Source organism: Rousettus aegyptiacus, unplaced genomic scaffold (assembly GCF_014176215.1).
Source record: "Rousettus aegyptiacus isolate mRouAeg1 unplaced genomic scaffold, mRouAeg1.p scaffold_m13_p_13, whole genome shotgun sequence".
In the NCBI taxonomy this organism is placed as follows: domain Eukaryota; kingdom Metazoa; phylum Chordata; class Mammalia; order Chiroptera; family Pteropodidae; genus Rousettus; species Rousettus aegyptiacus.
In genome coordinates this window covers 66,319,276-66,345,601 of record NW_023416288.1, presented here as the reverse complement: position 1 = coordinate 66,345,601, position 26,326 = coordinate 66,319,276, and the positions used below count along the sequence as shown (strand labels likewise).

Genomic DNA, 26,326 nt, shown 5'->3' with positions numbered 1-26,326 from the left:
GATACCGACCATTAGATTTAGGCCCAATCCTAAATTCAGGATAATTTCATCTCAATATCCTTAACTATTTATATATGCAAAGACTCTATTTCCAAGTAAGGTCACGTTCTGAGGTTTAAAGTGACAATAAATTTTGGGGAGGTCACTGTTCAACCCATTAGAATGACTATCTACCTTTAAATATCACAGCCTTATAACTTTTTAAATTTTAAAATTTAAATTTACAATTTTTAAGAACAGATATGTTCATTCTCTTTTAAAAGATTTCTGTGGTTGGAGATTTTCCCAATAGGCTCATTTTGCCCCATTTTTTCTTATATAAAATGATCACGTAGAAATTAAATGTGAATGTTAATTATTTCAATAAGCTTAACCTACTCCTTCCCTGAGATACAGAGACATCTAATCTTTTCTTTATTCCATTTACTTCTCTCACTCCCTGCCATTCAGCCATTGGTACTGGCAGTTGGTAGTTGAAAGGAATTAGTTTCCATCACCACCACCCCGCCCCCAGTATTACTTCAGGGGAAGATTTTCTAGGTCTTGAGTAAGGAAACGTATAAGGGCTTAAACTATGAAAAAAATTAGCTCCCTTACATAGTCGAAACATTTGAGGGAAAATCCATTACCTTCAAGGCATGAGACTATAATAGCTCTTAGATTTGATTTTATTCTGTCTATGACATTCTCTTTAGAGTAATTACTTTTTTGGCAATGGGAATGAATGGATAATTCACTGCGGTAAGGACACACACATTCCTGGAAAAAATGGTACAATTCTCATTGTAACTTCACAGCACTATTGTACTAATCTAATTATAATAACAGGATCTAGTTTTCTTCTAGAATCACAGAACATTGAAATATGTTTTCTTGTAGGTAGTTTGTGTAAATACCAAATACTACATCGCTTAATTTCTTCTTCTTGTCTTAGACCATTTTATTGTACCATGAAATGTGCCATAACAGTTCACATTGTGACAATTAGGATGACAACACCATCTCACTTGTACAGATTATAAAAGACCAAAATCTGTATATTATTTTTATTAAGCTAGGCCAGAATCAATCCTTTTAGTGAAAGATGTAATGTCATAAAATATTTTATTAACCTTAAACACGAGAGTTCATAACTTTGAGATATGATGAAGTACTGTTTCAAATAGCACTTAAACATGTCCCTCAGTAGGAGAATATGATTGATTCAACAGTTTTAAGCAAACTTCTTACTTGTCATCCCTGGCAGAAGATAATTTTGCCTTCTCTTCTGCCTGCTTCCCCCTTTCAAAAAGAAAAAAAGATAAAATCTCACAATTTTACTTTTGGCAAACCACTATAAAATGGCCTTTCAAGAATGACAAATAAGAGTGAGAGGTTTAACTTGGAATCTCTTTTCATTTAATAGGCTTTTGCTAAAGCATTGGTTGGGTACAGCATTCTACACAATTATTACTGCAGGCTCAGTAATAATTCGGAAAAAGGAGACAAATGTTGGCTATTATAAGATTTGTATCATACATAGGAGGAAATAATTTTATTCATTCAAACACAGGAGTCCTCCATCTTTAAAAACTGAATGAAACTTCCTGCACTTAAAGTTGATAACTTGGTAAAGCTTACGATCTCTGATACAAAAATGTAGTATAACAATAAATTTTTTATTTCTTTCTTTTTCAGTCATAAGTGAAGCAACGTGCAAAACTTTTCTGAAACATGAAGTAGGAAGAATAATATTTAAAAGTAATATGGTCATTATATCTCTTTATCCATCAAACTGTCTTCATTCCACTATTCTTCAATATTATCCAATATCGCATCAAATATTTGATAAACCAAAGTGCATAGGAAGAAAGAAGTGATTTTCATAGTCATTACCCTTTGCAATGGAAGTGCTAAGGTTCAAGCATATCTTCTTTAGGAGCTCTGTTAGGTTCAACGGAGCATCCCAGCTTGTGTTGACCTTTCTTCTGATTCCAGGTTGCTTGACGTCAGATTTCATAGCACCCTTTTTTCTCGCAGATGATTCTTTCCTCTGGGGTTGGAACGCCCCAACTGAATCTTGTGCTGTGAAGTTTAGAGTCCATTTAGATCTGAGCCTCTTCTCTGTGATAGGATCCCCCAAAAGTGATGCCGTAGGACAGCCCATTACATTATTTTATATTGATAGACTTGGCTTATATCCTTATATAGAGAAGAATGGCACTGATGTGAATGGAGGAGTCCCCCAGGCGGTTGACTTAGCAGAACATTTGAAGAAGGTTAAAGTTGACATTGCTCATTACATACCAACAAATGACCTGGGCTTGGCTGTCATTGATTGGGAAGAATGGAGGCCTCTCTGGGCAAGAAACTGGAAACCTAAAGATATTTACAGGACTAAATCTATTCAGTTGGTTCAGGCACAAAATGCAAAACTTTCTGTCGCAGAAGCTACCAATTTAGCCAAAACAAATTTTGAAACCGCAGGAAAAGCTTTGATGTTAGAGACTTTAAAATTGGGAAAATCACTTCGGCCAAAACGCTTATGGGGTTATTATCTTTTTCCTGACTGTTACAATCATCATTATACTAAACCTGATTACAACGGGAGTTGCTTTTTCATAGAAAAGAAAAGAAATGATGAGCTCAGCTGGTTGTGGAATTTAAGCACCGCACTCTTCCCATCCATTTATGTGAATTCCTACCTACAGTCTTCTCCATTAACTGCACTCTTTGTCCGTAATCGTGTTGAGGAAGCCATTCGGATTTCCAATATACCCAGTGCTAAAAGTCCACTTCCGGTTTTTATATATACTCGTCCAGTTTTTACTGATAAAACTTCGCAATACCTTGGTCAGGTGAGTATATCAAGGTATGAGGGCTATGAAATAGTGCTCACAAATTGTGTTTTGTGCAGGTCAATATTATTTCGAAGGGACTGAAATTTAGCTTTTAATATTCTTTAGAAATATACACATAGGTAATTCAGCTTCATTATATCAAGGTAAAATAGGAATATATTTTATTTTAATGTAATCATATTATATCTTAGCAAGCATAGAAAATTAGATAGTACAGACGATGTATTAACTCAGTTTCTTTTTTTTTTTTTTTTCTTTCATGGGCCTGCTCTCCTGCCAATAGTAGTAATTAAAATAATAATAGCAATACCTGTATTTTTGTTATAATAAGGCAGTGGCTGTGTGAAAGATATAGTGGGGAAATATTCAAATTATTGTTGGGTTAGCATTCTTAGCTTTGGTGTTACTATGTATAACACTTTAATTATATTCCTATCTATTAACTCTTTCTGTCACATTTGCCAGGATGATCTTGTGAATACACTTGGTGAAACTGTTGCTCTAGGTGTCACTGGAATTATAATGTGGGGAAGCCTCAATTTAAGTCAAAGTGCGGTAAGTTGACTTGAGAGGACATAGATAAAAACATTTCTACTTTTAATGTTTTTGAGGATTGTTGTGATATTAAATAATAAACTAAGTACTATGCTTGGCAAACAGTAATAGGTGCTCAGTTAATACTAGCTGAATCAAGCTATCTTTCATTTATGTGGTTATATCCTCAGGCAGAAAATATTATACTTGTTTTCTAGTGAGGAAACAGATATTCAGGGAGATTAATTAAAATTCTCTAGGCTGCTTGACTTATTGGAAATGTAGCAGTGAACAGAGCAAGATCCTTTCATCGTGGACCTACACAACATACACAGATATGTCAGATATTGAGAAGATTAGCTGAGGGAGTGGGTGAGTAGGATGGATAAGAGAAGTGATTAAAATGACGCTAAGGCTTTTAGCTTGAAGAAGTCACCTCTGAGATGGCAAAGACTTCAGGAGGAGTGCTTTGGTGAGGGCTGAGCAGGAAAGAACGGGATGGGGGAGTGAGTGGGAGGGGTGATTAGGAGTTACTTTCTGAAAATATTACTAAATTGTTGAAAGCTTCTCTGCAGGAGAGGAAAAGGAGCCCTTCTTTATTTTCCACAGGTTATATTTAGTAGTGTCTATTTTAAGTAAAATTCATTTTATGAGGGAAAGTGTTTGTTTTTGTCTGTATAGTATGAATTTTATCCTTTTTTCTCCTATTTTCTTTAGTTCAAAATTCTTTAACGATCCTGACCTAATCCTTTTCTCTCTTCTTTAATCTTCATCCTTGTTTAATTCTCCACGTCAGGTCTTTATCTTCTATGTCTTCAATCCTCTTGACTCAGTGCAAAAGTAAAACTGTCACATGGACACTGCTGAATTAAAACTGAACTTGTTCTCTGACATTTGTGGAAATACCAGTGATCTAGGTGCCATAAAGAATGCTCATGGCCCAGGGTTCTTATCCTAGGGACCCATAGAAAAGAGACGGTATGCTAAAGCCAGATGAGAGCTTTTGATCTCTTGTCCTTCAGATAGACCAGCCATATTTTTACTTCCTTTATAAAAAATACTTAATAGCAGTCACCTTTGTGAGTTTTTTTCACAGTAATCTGAGCCCTTCTACCTATTTGGTAGAGTTCTATTGTCTCTGGATTAATCATCAATAAATAAAAATAACATAAAATGTAAGTTCAGAGAAAGGTTTATATATCTCTTTAGCAAAATCTTTCACATGTCAGGAAATTATAATTCAAAATCATAATTTAAAATTATAGTTCACCTAAGCAGATTCCTAATTTTCTTTAGTCCTTTTTCCAGATCTATAAACTTCTTTCTCAAGGGACTTCTGATGGGTTATGATGGAACTATTTATTTCCTCACACTACTTCTTCTCTTTTCTTTTCTTTTTTTTTAAAGAACCGAGAACTCCACCCTACTTCGATAAAAAATGAATCAGGCATTCCCCAATTAATAGGATAATGTAACATACTATTTAATCGTCATCCTTTTTTTTTTTTTACATGAACTTTAATCTTAGACTCTCATTCTTCTATCATGACTTGCAGATTGTTTTCAGTTATTATTCATACAGGGACAATCCTTCAACTTTAACATGACTGCTTTCTATTTAATGACACTGCCTCAGAATTGTTCCCTGTGGACTCTGTTATGTACATTTATACTACCTTTCCTAATTTTTTATCATTCAGAATGCTAGTTCTATCATTCTCCTTTTTTTCTGTTATTTGTGATCAACAGTCATGAATTCTTTGTTGTGTTTCCTGAGATGCATTGACAACTTGAGAAACTTGTAATTGCAGATTTACTTGCAATGACTGGAATTGACTTAAAACAATTGTTATCAAACAAATGCAAGGCCACCATTTCTTTCTATTCCATTTTATTAGCTCCAGTGGTATGTCAGAGCCTGCTCTTATTGGTTCCAGCTCATGAGACCTGCTTGTTAAATATTCAGAAATTTTGTATACTGGGTTTTCAACATAGCCATTATTAAAAATTAAATTATAAAAACTTAGAATAAAACAAATTGTGTTAAAAACAAAGGAATAAATACTCAAAGTGTATGCTATTTACGTAATTTATTGGGGATCTTTCCATTTTGTATCTGCATTAGTGAAAGATTATATAGTGATATGCTATTCCACACCATATTACCATACAGTGTGATGACGGGGCACTTGATTCTCAGTTTTGCATTCAATGATGTCAGGTTGGTAGGTTAAAGTTTGCCACGGTAGGAGGATTTACACCATGGGTGTTAACAAATGCTGTAAACCAGGCCTTATCTTTTAGAAATCTAGTTTTAAATCTTTCCAAAGACTACACTTTGTGTAGGCTAAAGATTTTCAAACCATTCTCATCCTTTAACTCCTCTTTTTGTCTAGCTCTTGTCTCTATGGACAACTGAAATGTCATCTGAACTTGGTATAAATTCTCATATATTCTTGGCACCTGGGATACAGTGTTGAAGTATATTGAAAAATTCCTGCACTCATGGAGCTTATGTTAAATAAGGGATAGAAATAATACACACGCAAAAAAATTAATGTGACAAGTACTATTCAGAGAATTAAAATAGACAGATATGAGAAAGTAGACAGGAAAGGTGTCTGAGAAAGGCAATGTCTGATTAAAGTTGCTATCTGAATGATGAGATGAAGTGAACCATATTAGAAATTAGAAGAAAGAGCATTTCGAGCGGAGGAAACAGTAAGTGCAGTGTGACATGAACCTGTCATCCTCGTGAAACACCAAGTATGTCTAAGGCAGAGTGAGTGAGGAAGGGCCATTCGCAAGGAAGCAAGAGTTATAATACATCAGGCTGTAAACAAGTCGAGAGAAGTTGAATTTTATTCTAAACACCATGCAATGTTATTAAAGGTTAAGAGGAGATTTTCTATTGCTGCCATAAAAATGACAACAAGCTTAGTAGTAAACAACAGAAATTTATTATCTTACAGTTCTATATATCATAAATCCAACATTCGTTGCCTTTTTCTTTAGGGGAGGGTCCTCACTTGCTCATTTAGGTTGTAGGCAGAATTCATTTCCTCATTGTTGTTGCAATGAGATCTCTATTTTTTGGCTGGCTGTGGCTAAGGGACATTTCCAGCTTTTAGAGGTCACTGTGTTCTTTAGCTCTTGACCCCCTCTTTTACTTTCAAAGCTGGCAATACTAGGTTGAGTCTCCCTTTCTTTTGAATTTGTCCTTCTCCTTTTTAATATCTATTTTATCCCGGCTGAAAAAGTTTCTACGTTTTTAAGAACTGATGATTAGATGGAGCCCACCCAGAGAATTCAGTATAATCTCTTCATCTCAAGGTCCACACTCTTAATCATATGTGTAAAGTCTCTTTTACCATGTAAGGTAGCAAAGTCGCAGTTTCAGGGGACTTGGGTACAGATATCCTTAGAAGGCCCTTATTCTGCCTACTATTCATGGCATCATCCTGAGGAAGATAACAAGAAATAAGTTCACATGAAAGCTACCGAGATTCCTTGACTTGCTTGCCGAGCTACCTACCACCACTGGTTCCTTTGGGCTGTTGAAAGACTAGGACAACCAGCTCGCTCAGTGGAAGTGCTGCTCATGAAAGAAAGCGACTGTCCTCTCTGTTTTCAAAAGGACAGTCTTCCAGTTTTACACTGTGCGAGTCTCAAGATGAGTCATTTTAGTTACGCATCACTCATACTCTGTCGAATAAGCATATTTGTAAAAGAACTTTATAATTTATGTGTACCTGAACTATACATAACATTTAATATAAAGAATACTCAGTCAAACTTGTTTAGTTGTTTGGGCTAACAATTTAGAAACTACTCTTTTTAATGTTTAAACTCGTCTGACGAATGTGATACTTATTACATTTATTTATAATTTATAACTAATGATAGGCTGGGCCCTGTGCTAAACACTTTTATATTCCTCATATCTCTTTATCTTCACAATCATATGAGGTAGGTGCTATAATTATCCTTATTTTACAGATAATGAAATTAAAGCACAGCTAGGCCTATTAATTCACCCAAGGTCACCCAGATAAGAAACTAAGACTTCAAAAACTTGATTCTCAAGTTTACAGAGCTAGTTATTAATAGAGCTGGGACTCCAGTCAGGGCAGATGGACCCCCAGAGCCCAGGCTCTAACTGCTGTACCATTCTTCTCCCTGCCCCCATTAGTTTATGAATATTGAGAAAGACCACGGCTAGGGTATGTTAGGCCTCAATTGGTTAATTAATAATTTGCTGGCATGTAAAACTTATAAATGTACAAAAAACAGAATAATCTTGCTTGTTAAGGTAAAAAGGATAAAATATTACCTACCTCTTTCTGAGTCTGTTTTTTTGTGTGTGTGTGCTTCCTTAGAAATTTCCTGTCATGGTGAATTAATTCACATATGAGCTAACATGAATCTTGATATACTGACCTTATTATTTTACAGGATTCCTGCAACCAACTAAGAAATTACCTAACGACTACACTTAATCCTTACATAATCAACATCACCCTAGCAGCCAAAATGTGTAGCCAAGTGTTTTGCCAGCACCAAGGAATATGTGTAAGGAAAAATTGGAATTCGCAAGACTATCTTCACCTTAACCCAATGAATTTGGCTATTGAAACTGAGAAAAATGGAGAATTCACAATAAAAGGGAAACCCACATTTGAAGACCTGGAGGAACTTTCTAAACACTTTCGTTGCAAATGTTATACCAATGCCGAGTGTCCGAAGCAAGTTAATTTAAAAGGCACTCATAATATCTATGTATGCGCTTCTGAAAGAATTTGTATTAATGCCACTGTAAAGTCAGAAAATGAAATAGTCCGTTCAAGTACAAGTTTAGTTCTCTTTTTTTTATTATTTTTAATTTTTTTTGAAAACGAATGCTCTGGCATACAAACAAGATTTTGATGGTATCAGAAGAATTTCAATGGTTTCATCAAAGAGACATGTCTGTGGCTTTAAAGATTAGTAGTTAGATAGTGTTGAGACAAGACAGGAACTTCAGAAGAACGGAACGTCGTTAGGCGTGGTTTTTAGAGTGGTATAGAGTAGATGATGGCTAAACGATGGCTTTAAAATAAAGACACTCTCAAACCTCTTGAGTTCCGCCCTATTTTTTTTCTATGCACACATATCGCAACATGCTTTTTACTCTCCATCACCTCCCTATAATGTAAGCATCACAAGGACAGGTACTTGATGTGTTTTACTTGCTGCTATATCTGCAATGTGATATTTGTTGAACAAACAAAAACCAATGGGGAACCACTAAAGAATTTTAAGTGTGTGAGGTGTCATGAGCCCTTTTACAATCTGGGTCCTCTTGGACCGATGCTGCCTTAATCCTTAGATCTGTCCTTCATGCTCCACTCCAATTATTAATCTACTGTCAAAGCCATGTTCTCATATGTAAGCCATGAAAAGGGACAATTTGATAATGGTTTACTCAGAATACATTAATGACTGTCAGGAGAACAAATGGAAGCAGTAAGGTGAATTGGAAAGGGCATAGATTTTGGAGTTGGACAGTTAAAAGGGCAAATCCCAGCTTCTAAAATTTACTATTGGGATTCGGAAGAGCCATCCCAAGATATGTTTCTGTGGTATGTGAATATTTTGAGTTAAAGGCAATTTTAGCTTCAGGCTCAAGAGAAACTTTTGCCCCTCCCTTGACTACCTGGAAAAACTTGAATTAGAGGCCTTAATCCTCCCAAGGCATCTTACCTCAACCTTAGTTCAGGATGTCTTATATACCTAAGTTCCTTTTCTATCTCTAAACCTCTCCTGTATGTGGGGTCTCTGACTCTCTCATATAAGTGGTATTCTCCTACATATGTATGTATTAAATTTGGTTACTTTCTCTTGTTAATCTATCTCATGTTTATTTGATTATTTGACCAGCCAGAAGAGCCTTAAGGATAGAGGAAAATTTGCTCCTCCCTGCAACTAGCTGTTAGAGCCTTAGTTAACCTGGCTCAGCTTCTAGTCTAATAGAATGGCAATAATATATTCCTTTTAGGGTCCTTAAGAGGATTAAATAGTATACATGGAAAGCATTTGGCCTTAGCAATAACTCAATAAGAGTCTGTGAGAGAAAGGACTAACTTTATCTGTTTCACTTGCAAAACTGCCAGGATTGTATCAACACAATCATTCTGCACAAGATACTGACATGTTGTTGACGCTGAAATTTGACGTGGAGTGGTTAAGAATTTGAATGTAAAAACCCATTGATAAAATCCATCAATAAAATTGAGAACCTGGATGTTTCTCTTTTCTCCTCTGTTTGCAATCAAAGAGGGAGGGAAGGAAGGAGGGCTGGGGAGTGGGTGGGAGAGAAAAAACAAGGAGGCAAGAAATGAGGGAAAAGAACTGGATGTGTTGCTTTCTCTGATTCCACTGAGGCTTCTAATTTGCACAGAATTGAGAAGAACATCCAATGCAGACACAATTAGCCTTCAATTTCCTGCAAAAGCCAAGAGTAGTTATACTTGAATGCCCTACCTTGTGTTAAACTGAAAAAAATTAACTGAGAATTTTTAAAAGAAAGAGCTTATTAGGCCATAGCTGGCAAAAAAAAAAAAAAAAAAAAAAAAGAAAGAGACCAATCTTGGGGTATGGAGTCTAAACCACCAGCAGCATGGCTAGGTGGAAGAGACAACATATCTGTTTGACCTGGAGTTTTGCAAGTATTTTTTATAAACCATGTAGAGGGGCAGAAAGGTGTAAACCATTCTGAAAGAATTTACGTTCGCCGTAAACAAAGGGGATGGGAAAAAGTGAAGCAGGGCCCGTTCTGGGATACTAGCTACAAGAAAGAAGTGTCTACTCCTGTGGATTGGTTGTGGGCGACAGATTGGAAAGTTCATGTGCAAATAGGAAGCAGAGGGTCCTGGGGTTGGAAATTAATCCTAAATTCCAACCAGATATACAGAAATGTGAGTAGCCTTTTGTCAGCTGGTCCGCAGCTGCTAACAGGCTAACTGTTCTCTTTCTCCCTCCGGCCACTATAGTTTTAATTTAGAATATCTCAGAACTTTTTTCTTATCACGGGGCTGACCTGTAACAGGTCAGCCCACTCCTCCTCTCCCCCTTGCCTCATATCTCCTTTAAGAACCCAAACTATGAAGCCACGGAGTGGTGATGCTGTTTGGGATATGCCCAAACTGCATTCTGCTATGCACTCTCAAGTTATGGTACAGATAGCATCACTAAGATCTTAAAACTAAAATTTTTGAGGCATTAAATTTGCTGTGAGGATAATGGGTTATCTGTTACAGACTATATCCCTTTGTGTCTAAACTTTATTCTTATGAAGTCATTGCTACTCATGGTAAAATAATAGTTACACAGTGGAAAACTGAAAGTCCTCTTCTTTCTTACCTCTTCCAGTGATAACCCCTGGCTATGGTTTCTTGTATATTATTCCAGAAATGTCTTAGGAATATGAAAGCAAACGTCTCTATGTGTGTGTGTGTGTGTGTGTGTGTGTGTGTGTGTGTGTGTTATCAAAAGAGAAAGCGCATTAAAAACTTTTAAGAGTTTATTTGAACAAAAATTGAATAAAACTGGGTAGTGCCAAGCAAGAAGTGATTAGAAGCGCTCTGCCAACAGCAACCAAGCTTAGGCAGAGGAAGTGTGGAAGGAAAGAAAATTATTTGACTAGCCGTAGCTTAAAGCCTGCTTGCTCGTTTGTGATTGGTTGTCCTTGGCATTTGATTTTGTAACTTGGAGCTTAGATTTTGATTTGCTTATACAGGTTGCCACAGCAACAGAGCCACGTCAGTCTAATGGCTTTCTTGTTTAATTCAACAGTATGTTTAACACAAATAGGATATGGTGTCCATAACTGTCTATAACATGCTCTTCCCACATGACAATATATTTGAGACTTCTGTCCGTATCCATATATTGTGTAGTGACCAAGTTGTACATCTCTATACCACTATATGACAGTTTTTAAATAATTAAATTAATTTATTTTTTACGGTGACATTTAACCAATGAAGTCCAATAAGTTTCAGCTGTATGCTTTTACAGTAAGGCATACATACATTTACACTGTGTGTTCACCACATCTACCTCCCCCCTCGTCCCACCCTCTGGTAACCACTAGTCCATTGTCCATGTCCATGAGTCTCTGTTTGTCCTGTTTATTTGTTGCTTTTAGGTTTATATCCCACATATAAGTGATATCATGTGATTTGCAACTTTTTCCGTTTGACAGTTTTTTAAAGGAAGTTTTTATGAATGGACATTTCATTTTCTGGATTTTTTTCCTCCTCTAGCAATAATGTTGGGGTTAGCACTTGTATACATATATACCTTGGCACACTTTTGCCAGGATGAAATAGAATTGCTAATGCAAAAGGTATATATATTTTAATTCGAAGGATAAACATTGCAAAATTATCTTCTAAAAAGTATGTTCCAATTAAGGATCTCACCAATAGTGAATGAGAAAGACAGTTATTTTTTTTTTTTGTCAACACTGTGCATTACCAAATTCTGTAATTATTATTCATCTATAGGTGTAAGTGGCATCTCATTTTAAGAACGTGGTCCTTAAATAGTAAAGTTGACCTTCTTTTTATAGTTTGTTAAGGGTATTCTTTTTTCCTTGCCAAGGCTTTTTCTTTTTAAGAGTAAACCTAGTTTTGTTTCTCATTTATACCCAAATTCTATTTTTAGATGACTGTTGTCATTTCTGAAAATTAAGATACACCTTTACAGATATCAACAGATTGTAACATGAAACAGGAATCCAAAGACCAAGTTTAAAAAGAACATTTTATCTCTTCTGCCTTTGTATTTCTTATGTGACATTCAACTTCGATTATTACCATTATATTTTTGAAGTACATCAGTCACTGAAGCACCGAATTCATCTATCCACGGTATCTCATTTGTTTTCATGTAGCTATAGAGCCTCATAAAATTTTGGTAAATAACTCTTTTATACGAAGTGAATTTTAAGTACAATTCTAGTAGTTTTTCATAAAAAGCCTAATCCTTAGTTGTAGAATATAGGGAAAGAACAAGCCAATCCAGTTTAGTAATTTGCAAGTCAATTACCCTCTATGAGTTTGTTTCTTCAACTGTGGAAGGCCAACTGTTGAGAAGATTAGAGAGAATAAAAGTTACTTAGCAGAGTGCTTGTCATAAGAATTGTAGACACTTAACAGATAGTGATCATTATTTATTTGAAGACTTTATATACTTTCCAGAGTTTTCCCTCTACTGGATGATTTAGAGTTTACATTTAGAACCTAAAACTGGCTTTAAAATTTTCATTTTGAGGAATAATACATTAAGAAAAATGTATTTATAATTGTTCTTTACTTGAAAGGGATAAATACATTTCATTTTACTAGAAACCACAAATCATCTAATTTTGGCACAATGTACTATGATACAGATGCATAAATATTAGAAAAACATTAATACTTCCAGAGGTCTCTAATGTCTGATGTGCTATAACTGTAATTAGACTTCATTAAATTTTGACATGTTATGTTAATACAATTTTGGTTAATCTTTTTTTTTTTTTTTTTGATCATTTCATTGCAATACAGAATAACAAACTTCAGGGTACTAGGTAACATATAGAGTTTTTATTAAAACTTGCTCCACATCAATTTTTTAATCCTAAATAACAGATATAGAGACAATGGTAGATTTGGTTATTATACAATTATATCATTTTTAGGGAACAAATCATTGTGAATGGCTTTATTTTTCTTTGATAAGTTTTCATTAAAGACCACAGGTAAAGAAAAAAAAAGATTTCTAGGTTAATCATTTCATAAAAGTAGAAGAAAGCATTAAGACTGTACTATGTAGTATATAAATATTTTTGAGAACTGAGTAACTTTACATTAGGTTCAAAATGTAAAAGATGTATACTTTCCGTGTCCTATAGAGAACTTTAATCCATGAATGATGAGGTTTCAGTAACTAATAATTTTAGTGATGTCTTCTCCCTATATGATGTTGGAAACTAGCCTGACTGAAATGAGCAGTCACTACTTTACGACTCTTCATAAGTAAAAAGAGCTTTCATTTAATTACGTGCTTAACACTTAATTATGTGCTTTACACACAACTTCTCTTTGGATTATTTTTCCCAGATGAGAAAAAGAAGCCTTAGATTAGGTGACTCACTCAAGGTCACACAGATAGAGCTGGAAAGAAGACCTGAATGTCCAAGCCCGTGCATTCCACCCTTACATGATATTGCCCTCCCATAAAGTTAGGAAATGAAAAAACACCTTGGCACATAGATCTTAGAACTAGTTCTGATTTCCTCTTTTCACTCCACAACTGTATCTGACTGTGGGTATCTGACAGCTACTGAGAACTTTTTTGGGTGCTAGGCACAGGTGATCAAGGGGCACTTAATTCTATATCTACTTTCAATATGTAGCTTTTGTGGGTCTAAGGCGAAACTAGCATTCAAAGAAAGAGGAAGCATAGATAGACTGCTGGAAGTTTGCATCCTCCTGACTGACCTTCCTGGGGCTTCCTTCATGACACTGATGGTGAACTTTACATTTACAGCAGCAGAGGGCAGTAGGGGAACAGCGTCAACTCCCTGGGGTTCTCGGACAATAACATCTCTATGTCCTGGAAGCCTTTTGGCTTCAGCAAACAGAAATGGTAACTAGTCACATGCCAGCCCCTTGTGTCGCCAGAAGAAAATCGGTCTGCTTATATTTCATTTTTTGAAAAGGAGTATTAAGATTCTAAAAGTAGAATATATAAATAATGTTACTGATCTGTGTTTTGGGATTTATACATCTTTGAGAGGTGACTTTTTACAATTTTTGCTTATAAAACTGTTTTAAAGGTGACTTTTTTTTCTTCAAGTAACAAATTTAATTTTATGAGTATTTTGGTAGCGAGGGAAACAGTGGGTGGGAAAGTAAGTGATCATAGTTTCCCTGTGAAGATTTTATGTATTCTTTGTAGATAAGCGGAATAATTTTTCAAAATGTAGACGCTAATATATTTGCTGTGAAACAGCATGACGTGTGTTGGGGGGGGGAGGGGGAAAAGGGAGAGAGTGCATCTGGGGATTGCTTAAGTGGGAGTGGGGAGTGGGACTTGGTAGGAGGTGGCCGCTGAGGAGGCCGGACAGGGAGACAGGTGCTACATATAAACAGTCCTCTGGGCTACGCCAATGAAACCGCAATCAGCCTTTTAGGCAGAATTGCAGTGGGCAGATGTGTATTTCAAATCTCTGAAGAAGATGAGTTATAGACAGACGAGGTCTTTAAGGTCCAGAGGCGAGAAAATCAGTTGTAAAGGCTGTTGCTATTACCTAGAGCAGAGACGAAGTCTTGAACTAGGGAGGTATTAGAAAAGGGGAGAAGAGGATAGAATTAGAAATCAATAGATTGCTTGGATGTAAGAGGGTCAAGGGAAAACAACCAACCTACTGTGATACCAGGTTCCTGCTTGAGCATTGTCATATACTGCTGAGAAGAGGTGTGGGTGGAGCGCAGCTTTGGGGGACTCGTTTGAGTATGTTGTATCTGAGGTGCCTGTGGGGTATCCAGACACATTTTTATTATCGTTTTTTTTTAAAAGCCATATGATTTAAAAGCTTGAAAGAGAGTGTAGGGCTGTGTCATTAATAATGAATATTATTAGTCAGAGAGATGTAGCATGCCTAATACTTTGAGAAGGTGGTTTCTGGAGCCAGACTATCTAAGTTTGATTTCTAGGTCCATCATTTGCTGACCACACGAGCTTGAGCAATTTCTCTGTGCCTTAGTTTTCTCATCTGTTGTGAGAATTAAATGAGTTGGTATATATATATAAGGCTTTCAGATTAGTACTTGGCACATAGTAAGCCCCATATACTGGTTTATTGTATTGTTGTTATTTTGATATTAGCTCTCATTTATTGGATATTTGTTTTGGTCCCAGGCTGTGCTAGAGCTTACAGGTAATTTCTCACTAAATCTCCATGACACCTTGTGATGGTGATGCAGTTATCACCTAGATATAGTTTCGTTTCGTTTCATTTCGTTTCCTTCCTTCCTTCCTTCCTTCCTTCCTTCCTTCCTTCCTTCCTTCCTTCCTTCCTTCCTTTCTTTCTTTCTTTCTTTCTTTCTTTCTTTCTTTCTTTCTTTCTTCTTCCTTTCACATTATTTCTTCAGTTATTATTATCTAAAGAAACTCGGACCTCAGAGAAACTGAGCAACTTTTCCAAGGTAACCCACTGGAAAACGACGGACAAAGCCGGGATGGAAATTCAAGTTTGAGGGACAACGGGAGCCCAAGCCCATTTAGATGATATTTGAAACCACGAGAGTGAGTAACACCACCAGGGTGGGCAGGAGAGTGTGTGAAAGGAGAGGCGCCAGGGAACCCCAGTGTTCCTCCATGGGTGGGAATGAAGACAGAGAAAAGCAACCGACACAACACGTGTGAGAGGCGAGAAGCAGGTCCATTGCAGCCGTGGCCCAGTCAGGCAAGTATTTCCTTTACAGTCTGCTCTGACACGCCCTCCTCTTCCACCACCCCAACACTGAAACTTTACATTTTAAACGTCTCTTTGTGGAAAAAAAAAAAAAACCTAAATAACACACGAGTCTTGCTTTCTATACCAGAGGCATCACATTATCTAATGGTTTGAAGTGTGATAAAGATGCTTAAAACTTCAACGCTCAGAGCTGCTGATGTGTGTTAGGTCCTAAGAGTTTTCTCCCTTCCCTAGGCAGTGACCGCAGGGATTAGTCATCACATGTGCGTCTGTGCTAAGCTCAGCGTTTCCTCCAGGGTCCCCTAACCTGGATTTGCTGTCTTTGCCTGGAGTTCCCTGGCTTTTAGTCTGTATATCTGTATTAGTTTGCTAGGGGTGCCATAACAAACTGTGGCTTGTTACCATCACAGACTGGTGGCTTCAACAACAGAAATTTATTTTCTAAGAGTTCCGAAGGCTAGATGTGCAAAGTCAAGGTATCTACAGGATTGGTTTCTTCTGAGGGCCTTAAAGGAAGAATCAGCCCAGGTCTCTCTCCTTGGCTGTCTTCTTTCAGTATCTTCTATCTGGCCCTGTCTATGTTCAAATTTCTCTTATAAAGTCATCTGAGATATTGGAGTGGGCCCCACGCTAATGACTTCATTTTAACTTAATTATCTCTGTAAAGACCCAGTCTTCAAAGAAGGTCACACTCTGAGGTACAAGGCATAGGACGTCAACATATGAAATTTAGGGGGACATAATTTGGTACATAACATTATTAATTCACTTTGATGAGTCCAGTATAGAAATGCAGTACAAGTAAAAAAACATATTCTACTTCACTATTTTATGTTATCAACCAAAGAAAATAAATGTTCATTTTATGTTCTCCCAGTCAGATCTTCCTTCTCCAATTCATAAGAAGATATTTCATAAAGAAGACTTTTTCTTCTTTTGATAAGGAATGAAGATGTGCATTCAGTTTTAAAGTTAAAATCAATGGATATACTTGTTCATTTTAAAAATTGACTCGAGGTCAATATCCTTTAGGAAGTGGAAAAACCATGACCAATATCCCTGGGTATTAAGTGCAGCTACCCTTCTAGGTGCTGTGGACAGGAGGCAGGTTACAAAAATGGCCTTGAACTCAAAGTATATATAGTTCCATGTTATTGTTCTTCACATTTTTGGCATCATGGAGGCTTTTGTAATCTGTCAAAAGCTAGAGCTTTTCTTCCCAGAGATAGTTTTGTAAGATTATAAGCGAAATTATGTACACAATTTATCTTGTGTCATTGGATCAAAATACTTTTTATAAAGAATTGTGCCTTGTGCATCCATTTTGCATGCAAAATTAATTTCAGGCAATATTCTAAAAAAAAAAAAGGAAAGAAAAAATTCGAAGTGTGCAAATAAGATTTCAAAATAAACTTTGTTTTTGCTAAAAAGTAAATTTCAATGAGAAGGCATCTGTCCCTTGGCTTGAATGAGAAACTGAAATTACCAAGTGGTCTTTGGCATTGCAGCATAAGCACATTCACGGAGACATTCTGTTTTGATGGTTACAAACATTGAAAAGCTAGACTCACAACAGCATGTTGTAGCAAACAGAATTCATGTTCACAGATGGCACGATGGGCTTGTGACAAGGGAACACCAAGATATTCTAAGACGATCTGAATTAGAGTTATGTCTTTTAATTTCCATTGGCTTCACATCAGCAAGGGGATGCTGTTGACGTTAGCAAAGGGAGAATGAAGAAATGTTTCAATTTTCAGGTTGTCTGACCAGAAGTACTTTAAAGAGTTATGTGGAGTTTCAAGTTGTCGACATATTTCTGTATCACAGATTTGTAAACGAGAAGTTCCTATTCTGCTTTCATTTCATGAGAAAACATTTCGAAAAGTCAATGATTCAAGGCCCTGGCATTAACAAAGTTGACATCTTGCTGTAGACAAGCAGGCCATCGAAAGCAATGAGTCCGAAAGCTTGCTGAATAAAGATACTTCCTCTAAGCTGTTACTGAGCCCGCAGGTGTTCTGTCTGTTCATAAAGTGCCCCGATAAGCCTGGTTTGCAGAAGAAACTTCTCATTATTTCCAATATATCGATGAACTTGAAATTTCAAAAAAGGCTTGGTAACTAGAAATTCATTTTTGAAGGCATCTGGCTCCATAAACATGCTTCCGATTCCTCTATCACATGCCTCCAAATATTTTACAAAGTCAATCATGAAATAATTTCATTTCTTAGGGGCACCACTCTAACCCCCGCCTCTAACTCAGACCACACACTAACTTGACCATTTCTGGGGTACACAGCTTTTACCAGTCTTCTTGTGGCTATTTTAAGACTAGACTGCTACATCAGGACAGACCAAATTTTGGTAAAGTCTTGCCTTTTCAACTCCAACCTTCTTTCTTGAAAAAGATCTATACTAATACATTTTTGCAATAAAAAGTATGAAGCATTTTCTGCTTCATGCTCTTTTCATTGGTAAGAACGTTGCCATGCAAAAAGCACTGGGTCTTTGGTGTTCTATCGCACCCAGTGGAAAGCAAGGCCAACAGAAGTTTGATGTTTCTTCTTCGTTATTTTCTTTGATTGTTTCTAACTAAAGTCCGTCCCGAAGTAAACAAAGATAGATGCCCATCATCATAATGGCAGGGCACATATTTTAAAATTTCTACCAGTGAATGGCTGTTCTGGCACATCATGTCAACACTGACAAGTACATGGTTCATGTCTACAGGAGCAGCCGTGGTAGACATAAAAATATTGTATTCCTCAAGATATTCTGGAAAAAAGTCACATAAAAATTCTCTGCTGTGTGCGTCTGTGTATTTCTGTCTCCATATGTGTGTTCACACGTGTAGCCATATGTCTGACTCACAGACCTCCCTCATATGCGCTTCCTTGGACGTCAGGACAGTATCTTCCATCAAACCCCAGTCCAGTGTGATGTTGACAATGATGGATGTGAGCCCCATTGTGGGAGATTCACTGTCCTGGTGGCCATAGAAAAGGCCTCATGGAGACCCGATGAGATAACACTGGAGCTGAAACCTGAAGGCTGAGTAGAAGTTTATTAGGCTGAGAAAGGGAGAAAGGATATTTTTGACAGAAATTGAGAAGGGAGCTGCCTTACAGGAGAAATGTGGGTAGTGTAAATGGTTCCAAGAAACTAAGAGTTATACTGGAAGTACCCAGCTACCAAGACAGAGGAAGCTACTTAGGTGTGAATTTTCACTCTGTTATTTATCTGTATGACCCTGGACAAGTTTCTTATTTATTTATTTATTTATTTTTGCTTTAGTTTCCCCATTTTAATATGTGAATGGCATTTGAGGGTCAGCTTGTCCCAGGATCTTGCATTTATTCAAATAGGATTTCTTTAAATCCTTGGTGTACTTGGCACACCAAGTACATGAACACCCTATGAAAAGGGATAAATAACAATCATGATAGCTTTTCCCATGGGAACAGCCACATGGAGGGGAGAATGGCCATCTCCTCTCCCCTCCAGGTCATGTGCTTGTCCACAGATATCTGAAAAGGGGGAATCATCTGGCAAAAAATGTCACTTCGCCTGCTGTGTTCAATGCTCCCATTTAACCAGATGCTGTAAACTTTGTTCACACCAACTCGTGCAAAAAGAATAGACAGCCCTGTGCTGTCGGTGAATTAGGAGGTCACCAAACCAGTGCTGAATCGTGGGATGCTGGCAGAGCTGTGGCTTGCATTTCCAGAGTTCGAGAGGGTGGGACCCATCATTCTGGCCAGGGTACTTTTGGCGGTATGTGCCGTGGGGGCCGCATGTTTGCACCAACCCAAAGCTGGTGCCATTGGCACCATAGAATGAACACAACACAGAAGCGATATTCCATCTGCTGTGCCCTGGCTGCTTGGGCCCGACCAGCACTGGTCATGTCTCGAGGTCATCAAACTGAGGAAGTTCCTGAACTTCCTGTGGTAGTTGAAGATAAAGTGAAGGCTACGAGAAGACCGAGGAAGCTGTTTTGCTGCTTATGAAACTGAAGGCCCGAAATGGTATCAGAAAGGTCTCTGCCTCCCGGGAAATGAGAGCTGGCAAGGGCCAAATGAGAAACATCGCCATATCCAGCGCGGGGGACCTTGCATCATCTATAATGAGGACAACAGCATCATCAAAGCCTTCAGAAACATCCTGGGATTACTCTGCTTAATGTAAGCAAAATGAGCATTTTGCGACTTGCTCCCAGAGGCATGCGTGCTGTTTCTGCATTAGGACTGGGAATGCTTTCCGTAAGTTAGATGATCGATGTGGCATTTGGAGTAAAGCTGCCTCTCTTAAGAGTAATTACCACCCTCTCACACGTGGGACGTCAGTACAGACTGTACCTGAATGCTGAAAAGCCCAGAGACCCAAAGAGCCCTCCGAGCACCATGTGAGAAGATTTGGCGCAGAGTCTTGGAGAAGAAACCACTGAAAAACCTGAGAATCATGTTGAAGCTAAACCCTTGTGCAAAGGCTATGTGGCGGGATGCCATTTTTCACGAGGCCAAGAACCACCAGCTCTGGGGGCATAAAGTAGTAGCGGCGTTAGACCAAATCAGGTGAGAAGCCTGTGGTAGGGGAGAAAGGAAAGAAAGCTGTTGGCGCTACGAAGTGGAAGTCTGGTGGGGCAAAAGGCTGCAGCTGCCAAGAAACCGGCAGCTGAGAAGAAGCCCGCAGGAGAGAAACCCACCACGGAAGAAAAGAAGCCTGTGGCGTAAGCTCAAATTTGTTTATTCCATAAAGGTCAGATCACTTTGGACAGCTAATTTTGAATAAAAACTTGATCAAAGAGGCAGGAAGAAAAAGAAAATGCCAATAATACAATACAACACCATATACATGTTTTGCATCTTTGTAGCATTTCATCTTCCTAACGCCCGATGTAGAAGCTGTCGTTGTATCCATGGTGAGGAAACTGAAGCCTAAACAGGTTAAAAGACAGCCAGAATGTCTCAGGGAGCAGCCATAGAGCCAGCACTTAAATCAGGCTCTTGTACTTGGTTTCAAACTTACTTGGTATTTCATTTGGTCTTCAATTATGGCCGATGGGCACTCTGCCTAGATTCACATTCTCCAGCCAGCCCCTCAGAACGAAGCTTTCTGTTGGTGATTTGCTCACATTTGATGGACTTCTTTCCCTAAGGCTGCTTTTCAGATCATCTTCCTGACTTCATGCATATCCCTTAGTCTCTATGCAAGTGACACATGCGCCCCCTTGACCTGGCTTTGAAGGATACTGTACTTTAGCTAAGGACCAAGCCTGCAGGCCCCTGTTTATCTGAGAGAGGGTATTTGATGCACTAGTGACCTATCGTCAAGCCCAAGTAAAATATTTTCTCTTGGAACATCCTAGAAACGAGCCTCTGTTACTTCTGAGTGACATGAAATTGTGTTAAGCAAAAGCAGAGACTGTCCTGGGTCTCACTTGTATATTTAGGAAACTGAGCAGGACAGAGAAAGAGAAAAAGGAACACACACATAAGCACAAGACCAAAGATATTTGTAAAAGGTGCTCATGGAGTAGAGGCAAGGTTCTTCTCGGGTCTATAGAAACAGGTGCTGGGTTTCTTTTCACTCCTTATGAGGAGAGTTGTCAAGCTAGAATGAATGGAAGAGACTATCCTGTCTGAGGAAAATGACTCCAGCGGGATTTAGCTTGATTTAACTCTACGATTCTGAATTTCCTCCCTCATTTCTTACGCTCTCAAATTATCTTATCCATCCAGCTCAAGGTTATAGGAAGAAAGAATCTTAGTTGATGTCCTAGTCCATTTGGGCTGCTACAACAAAATGCCTTATGAACGACCACACAGCCTGTGGTATTTCGTTGCTTACAGTTCTGCAGGCTGTGAAGTCCAAGATCAAGGCACCAGCATGGATGTGTTTGGGTGAGAGTCCTCTCCTTGATTCATAGCAACTGCCTTCTCCCCAAGTCCTCACTTCGGGGAAGGGGCCATGGAGCTCTCTAAAGCTTCTCTTACAAGGACACTAATCCCACTCCTGAGGGCTTCACCCTCATACCCTAAGTACCTCCTAATATCATTACTTATGGAAATTAGGATTTCAACATATGAACTAGAGGGTGGGGAGGGAATGTTCAAACCATTGTGGTTGATTTCTGCCATTTTTATTTATTTAAGTTTATTCTGTGAAGAAATGTGGTAAAGAGTAAAAAGTAATAGAAACAGAAGATTAAACTTGGGGCTCGGCAACCTCGCCTTTCTGCACACCCCACTCTTCTTGAGGAGATTTGGCTAAGGGTGTTGTCACCCACAGCCCTGTAAACCCCTGGGCTTCCTTCTGATTCCACTTTGAAAACAGTGTCTCATGCTCCCTGCCATAGTGGGTATAACCTTTCCTCTTGCTTAAGATAGTTATATGGAAAGTCACACAGAATGACTTTCTAGTTGGCTTTCTTGTTTTTCTTGGTATCCCTCGCCCTCATTTTGAGCTAGATCACTTCAAAGACGTATTCGCAAGTAAAAATTAGTGAGCGATTCTTTTAGCTAAATAATATGAGACACTTTAAAAATATAAGAGAAACCTCTCTCATAGCTTTCTTTCTTGACCATAAAAATATTTCTACACACTGCGGCATATATCGATCATTGGGTTTTCTACATGAAAGCCTCTAAAAGAGGAAGTTAAAATAAAGAAAATGCCGTATTTATATTTGAACCACCCTGGGTACGAGGAGGAATGCAGTGCTAGTGGCTGTTTGCATCGTGGCTGCATGTGATGGCCACCCACACCAGTTTCATTTCTGTCCCCACCTCACGGAAATTGTACCTAAAGCCTGGTCGTGAGAGCTTGTTTTGAGCTGCCATGCTCACAAAGACATGCACAGCCATGCTCTCAAGGCCGTTTCCTCTGCCCGAGACCAGACGAGTTCTCAAAAAGCTTGAGGAGCTTTTAATGCATTTTCACATCTCCCCTGTGAACTGGGACATTTTTCATCTGCCTCCAGGCAGAAGGGAAAATATTTATTTGATTTGTTTAAGGTCACAAAGAAAGACAGAGACGCAGAGAGCCAGAGCAGATAGAAACAGGAACTGGGCTTGGTGTCCAAACACTCCCTGTTAGCTCAACAAAGTCAAGGAGACAAAGCACAGGTGGACGTAACAGTGCAGTAGGTGTTTTTCACAGTGATGACACCACAATTCAAGGGGCAGGGATGCTAAACATATGCCATGTGCCTTTCCACAGACTGAGAAGGCATCAGAGAATGAGGTGAAATGAGGAAGGCGCAGGATGTGAAGACAGGAAGAAAGGAAGGATCAAAGGTCAAGTGTCAGGGTAAAGGTCAAGTAGAGAGACCCTGGGACTGAATGTAAAGAGATGGGGGGGGGGGGACGGGTGGGAAGATTGGAGTAGGAAAAGTGATCAGAAACAGGTCTAGAAAGAGTGGTAGAACAAGTTTGTTTTGTGTCAGGTCTTAATTTATGAAGGGGGCTGAGTGACAATACAGAGAGGTTGATACCACTGAAAGAAAAGTTTAAGGTTACTTCACGGTTCCCCTAGAAACAAGAGGTATGTCTCACCACACAGGGACCCTTGAGGAGCACCATGTTTCAGTCAGGAAGTAGAGGTAGGAGTGGAGGTGGGTGGGGTATGAGAGGGGGACGCTCAGGCCGCTGGCCTTTACTGGGGTTTCTGTAGGAAAGATAAGGAAGGGCAGGGTAAGTAGTTTAGGTTCAGCTAGTTTGAATAATTTTGGTGAGCTTCGGGCTTTAGGAGTAATCTCTAGTTGCCTGGTACCTACTCTGGGATGATTAAGGCAGAGGAATATTCCCTTCTGGGATGTACAGGCCAGATAAAGGAGGTAGGGCTCTGAATTTGGTTAGTTTTTCTATCGGATACCATGCTCTTTGTTCCTAAGAAGTGGTTTGCCCTGGGAGGGGCAATCTCTCCTTGGCCAGAAAGCTTTTTTTTTAAGATGTCAAAACATCATAACAACAAAAACAAACATACAAGAAACAAACAACAAAACCATGATGAATGGTTTTGATTACGCTGGGGACAAAAGGAAGTTGGAGTGGGTGGCATGTGGCTCAAGGTCACTCAGACCATGAAGCTTAGTGCCCACAATGAAAAGGATGGGGACTGCCTTCTTCGCAGGTCAGTGTTCTCTTCTGAAGCTCTTTGTTTTCTCTTTAATTTTTAAATAAAACTCAAAAGAGGATTCACTAAGACATATTCCTTAGAGAGATTAAATTAAAAAAAATTTCTGTAGTTCGATAAGCATCTGAACTAAATTTTTCATTTTATGGTCAGAGCAGATCACAGAATGTAATTCCTACTGAAATTTTAATATTAGGAAATTAAGCAGAAAAAATCAATCCTGAAGGAAATTTACAACTCATCAAACTGTGCAGTTTAAGTTTACCTTGTAAAAGCAAGGTAAATCAAAAAATGAGGATAATATTTTAAATTAGAAAGACCACCTGATAAACTTATTAATTACTTCAAAATCAAAACAAATGTTATATAAATAAGATTAGTTTACTAATAAATGTCTCCTTAATCAGAAATATGTAGAGTCATGTTAGGTAATTGTTTTAACTGAAATTTAATGATTCTTTTGGATCACTTCCAGTTTGCAACTCTATTAGTTCACAATGCCACAATAAATGATTATCACTATGATGTTTTTTATTTTTGCATTTTCATAGTTGTTTTATGCAAGTGTAGCATACATACAAAAAAGTGTACGAATCATGCATTTACAGTGCAAAGCATTTTCATATTGAGATGGCTTTGTGTTTTTTTCCCAGTCCCCATCCTCTCCATCAAAGGTAATTACTGTCTGGCTTCCCATTGCAGACATGTTTTTCTGTTTTATAATTTCATGTAAACAAAATCATACAGTATGTATTCTTTTGTGCCTGCTTCCCTCCCCTCCTCCCCCCCAACATTATTTTTGTGAGATTCACTCTTATTGTAATAAGATTGGTATGGATATATACTAATTTTGTAATAAACCACTCCTTGGGCTATATCCGGGAGAAATGTGTAGAATGTGTAACAAAAGACAGATTTAAGAATGTGCATAGCAATGCTAGTCCAACCTAAACATCTGTCCACCAGCGTGTTTCCGTTCAGTCTCGTGGCTTGTCCTTGTTCTCTCTAAAGGTTTCTTTTGAAGAACAGAAGTTCCTTATTTTAATGTAGCCCAATTTATCAGTTTTCTTTCTCTAAGGGTCGTGCTTTTTGTGTCCTGCTTAAGAAACCTTGCCTAGACCAAGGCCATTAATAAACTCTATGTTATTTTCGAGAAGCTTTATTATTTTACCTCATATTCAGACCTGCAATCTACTTAGAATTTTTTTTTTTTTAATGATAAAAGGTAGGATCAAGATTCATTGCTTTTTCTTACATGGGTTTCCAATTTAACTAGCATCAGTTGGGGTACAAGACTATCACTCTTCAATATCACCTTATCCTATTGTTTTTATTTATTTATTTGTCTATTTATTTATTTATTTAAATTAATTATTTTTATGGCGACATTGGTTAATGAAATCTAATGTTTCATCTGTATATTTTAACAGTAAGGTATATATATATATATTTACACTTTGTGTTCACTTCCTATAGTTAGATTTTCTTCTGTCACCGCATACTTGACCCCCTTTACCCTGTGTACCTCCCCCCTCCTCCTCCCCCTTCCTATTAGTTTTAAATAACATTAACCGAATGGAATAAAATGAGAAAAATGTTGTTTTTCATCACCTATATATCTTTCTGTGCATATGAGTATCTGGAATCTGCGGTAAGAAGTTTCTGTAAATTTTTTTTTTGCTAAGGCAAACATTTTTTTTAGATACTTTTTGCAAAGTATGTTTAATAAGTTACAGAGAATGAAAGTTTATTGCTTTGCGGTAGCCTTTTATTTTCTTGCCTTCAGGAGAGCTTCCCAATTAGGAGGTAAAGCTGAAAAATGAAACTAGTAAACAGGGATCAGACTGTGATCCTTAAATTAAGACCACGGTCTTGGATTTGTGCCATGGTCTTGAGAAAGCAACTTAAATTGGTTTTTGTTTTGCCTCTAAAATAATAATAATAATAATAATTGTCAAGAAATAAAATGGGTAATGCTTAAGGTTAATTTTTCCCCCCCAGATAAAAAATGTTTTTGCTGGAAAAAAAATCTATGCTTTCATAAAAAGAAAAATAAAAAGCATACTTATTGAAATGTGGTTAGCATCATGCAACTGGAAGACACTTTAGCTTCTTGGATTATTGAAATATGTAAACTTTTTTTTTAGTCTTGACTTCCAGGTTTCAAGAAAAACCACGCACTTTGCTTAGGTGTTAAGTGATGTAGCCTGATGACAGTGATATAGTTCAAAGAGTATTGGATTTGGAGCCATGCTTCTGGATTCCCATTCCTGTTCTGCCACTAGAGATTTTTTTCAACTCT

The 26,326-nt window shown here is 37.8% G+C and overlaps 1 protein-coding gene and 1 pseudogene across 1 annotated transcript; both read left to right on the top strand.

The window, feature by feature from the left end:
• The first annotated feature begins 1,883 nt into the window (after positions 1–1,883).
• Positions 1,884–18,943, top strand: SPAM1 (sperm adhesion molecule 1). The gene is made up of 4 exons (XM_016125146.2): positions 1,884–2,837; positions 3,306–3,395; positions 7,830–8,220; positions 18,762–18,943. The coding sequence occupies exons 1-4, from the start codon at positions 1,884–1,886 to the stop codon at positions 18,941–18,943; spliced, it is 1,617 nt and encodes a 538-aa protein (XP_015980632.2).
• Positions 18,944–19,327: 384 nt separating this feature from the next.
• On the top strand, positions 19,328–20,621 carry LOC107500197 (annotated as a pseudogene).
• The last annotated feature ends 5,705 nt before the right edge of the window (positions 20,622–26,326 follow it).

Excerpts from the sequence above, each read along its gene's own strand:
- SPAM1 (XM_016125146.2), top strand. The coding sequence starts at position 1,884 with ATGGAAGTGCTAAGGTTCAAGCATATCTTCTTTAGGAGCTCTGTTAGG. Across the intron at positions 3,396-7,829 it reads TCAATTTAAGTCAAAGTGCG|GATTCCTGCAACCAACTAAG; the intron begins GTAAGTTGACTT and ends ATTATTTTACAG. Across the intron at positions 8,221-18,761 it reads AAATGAAATAGTCCGTTCAA|ACCTCCCTCATATGCGCTTC; the intron begins GTACAAGTTTAG and ends TCTGACTCACAG.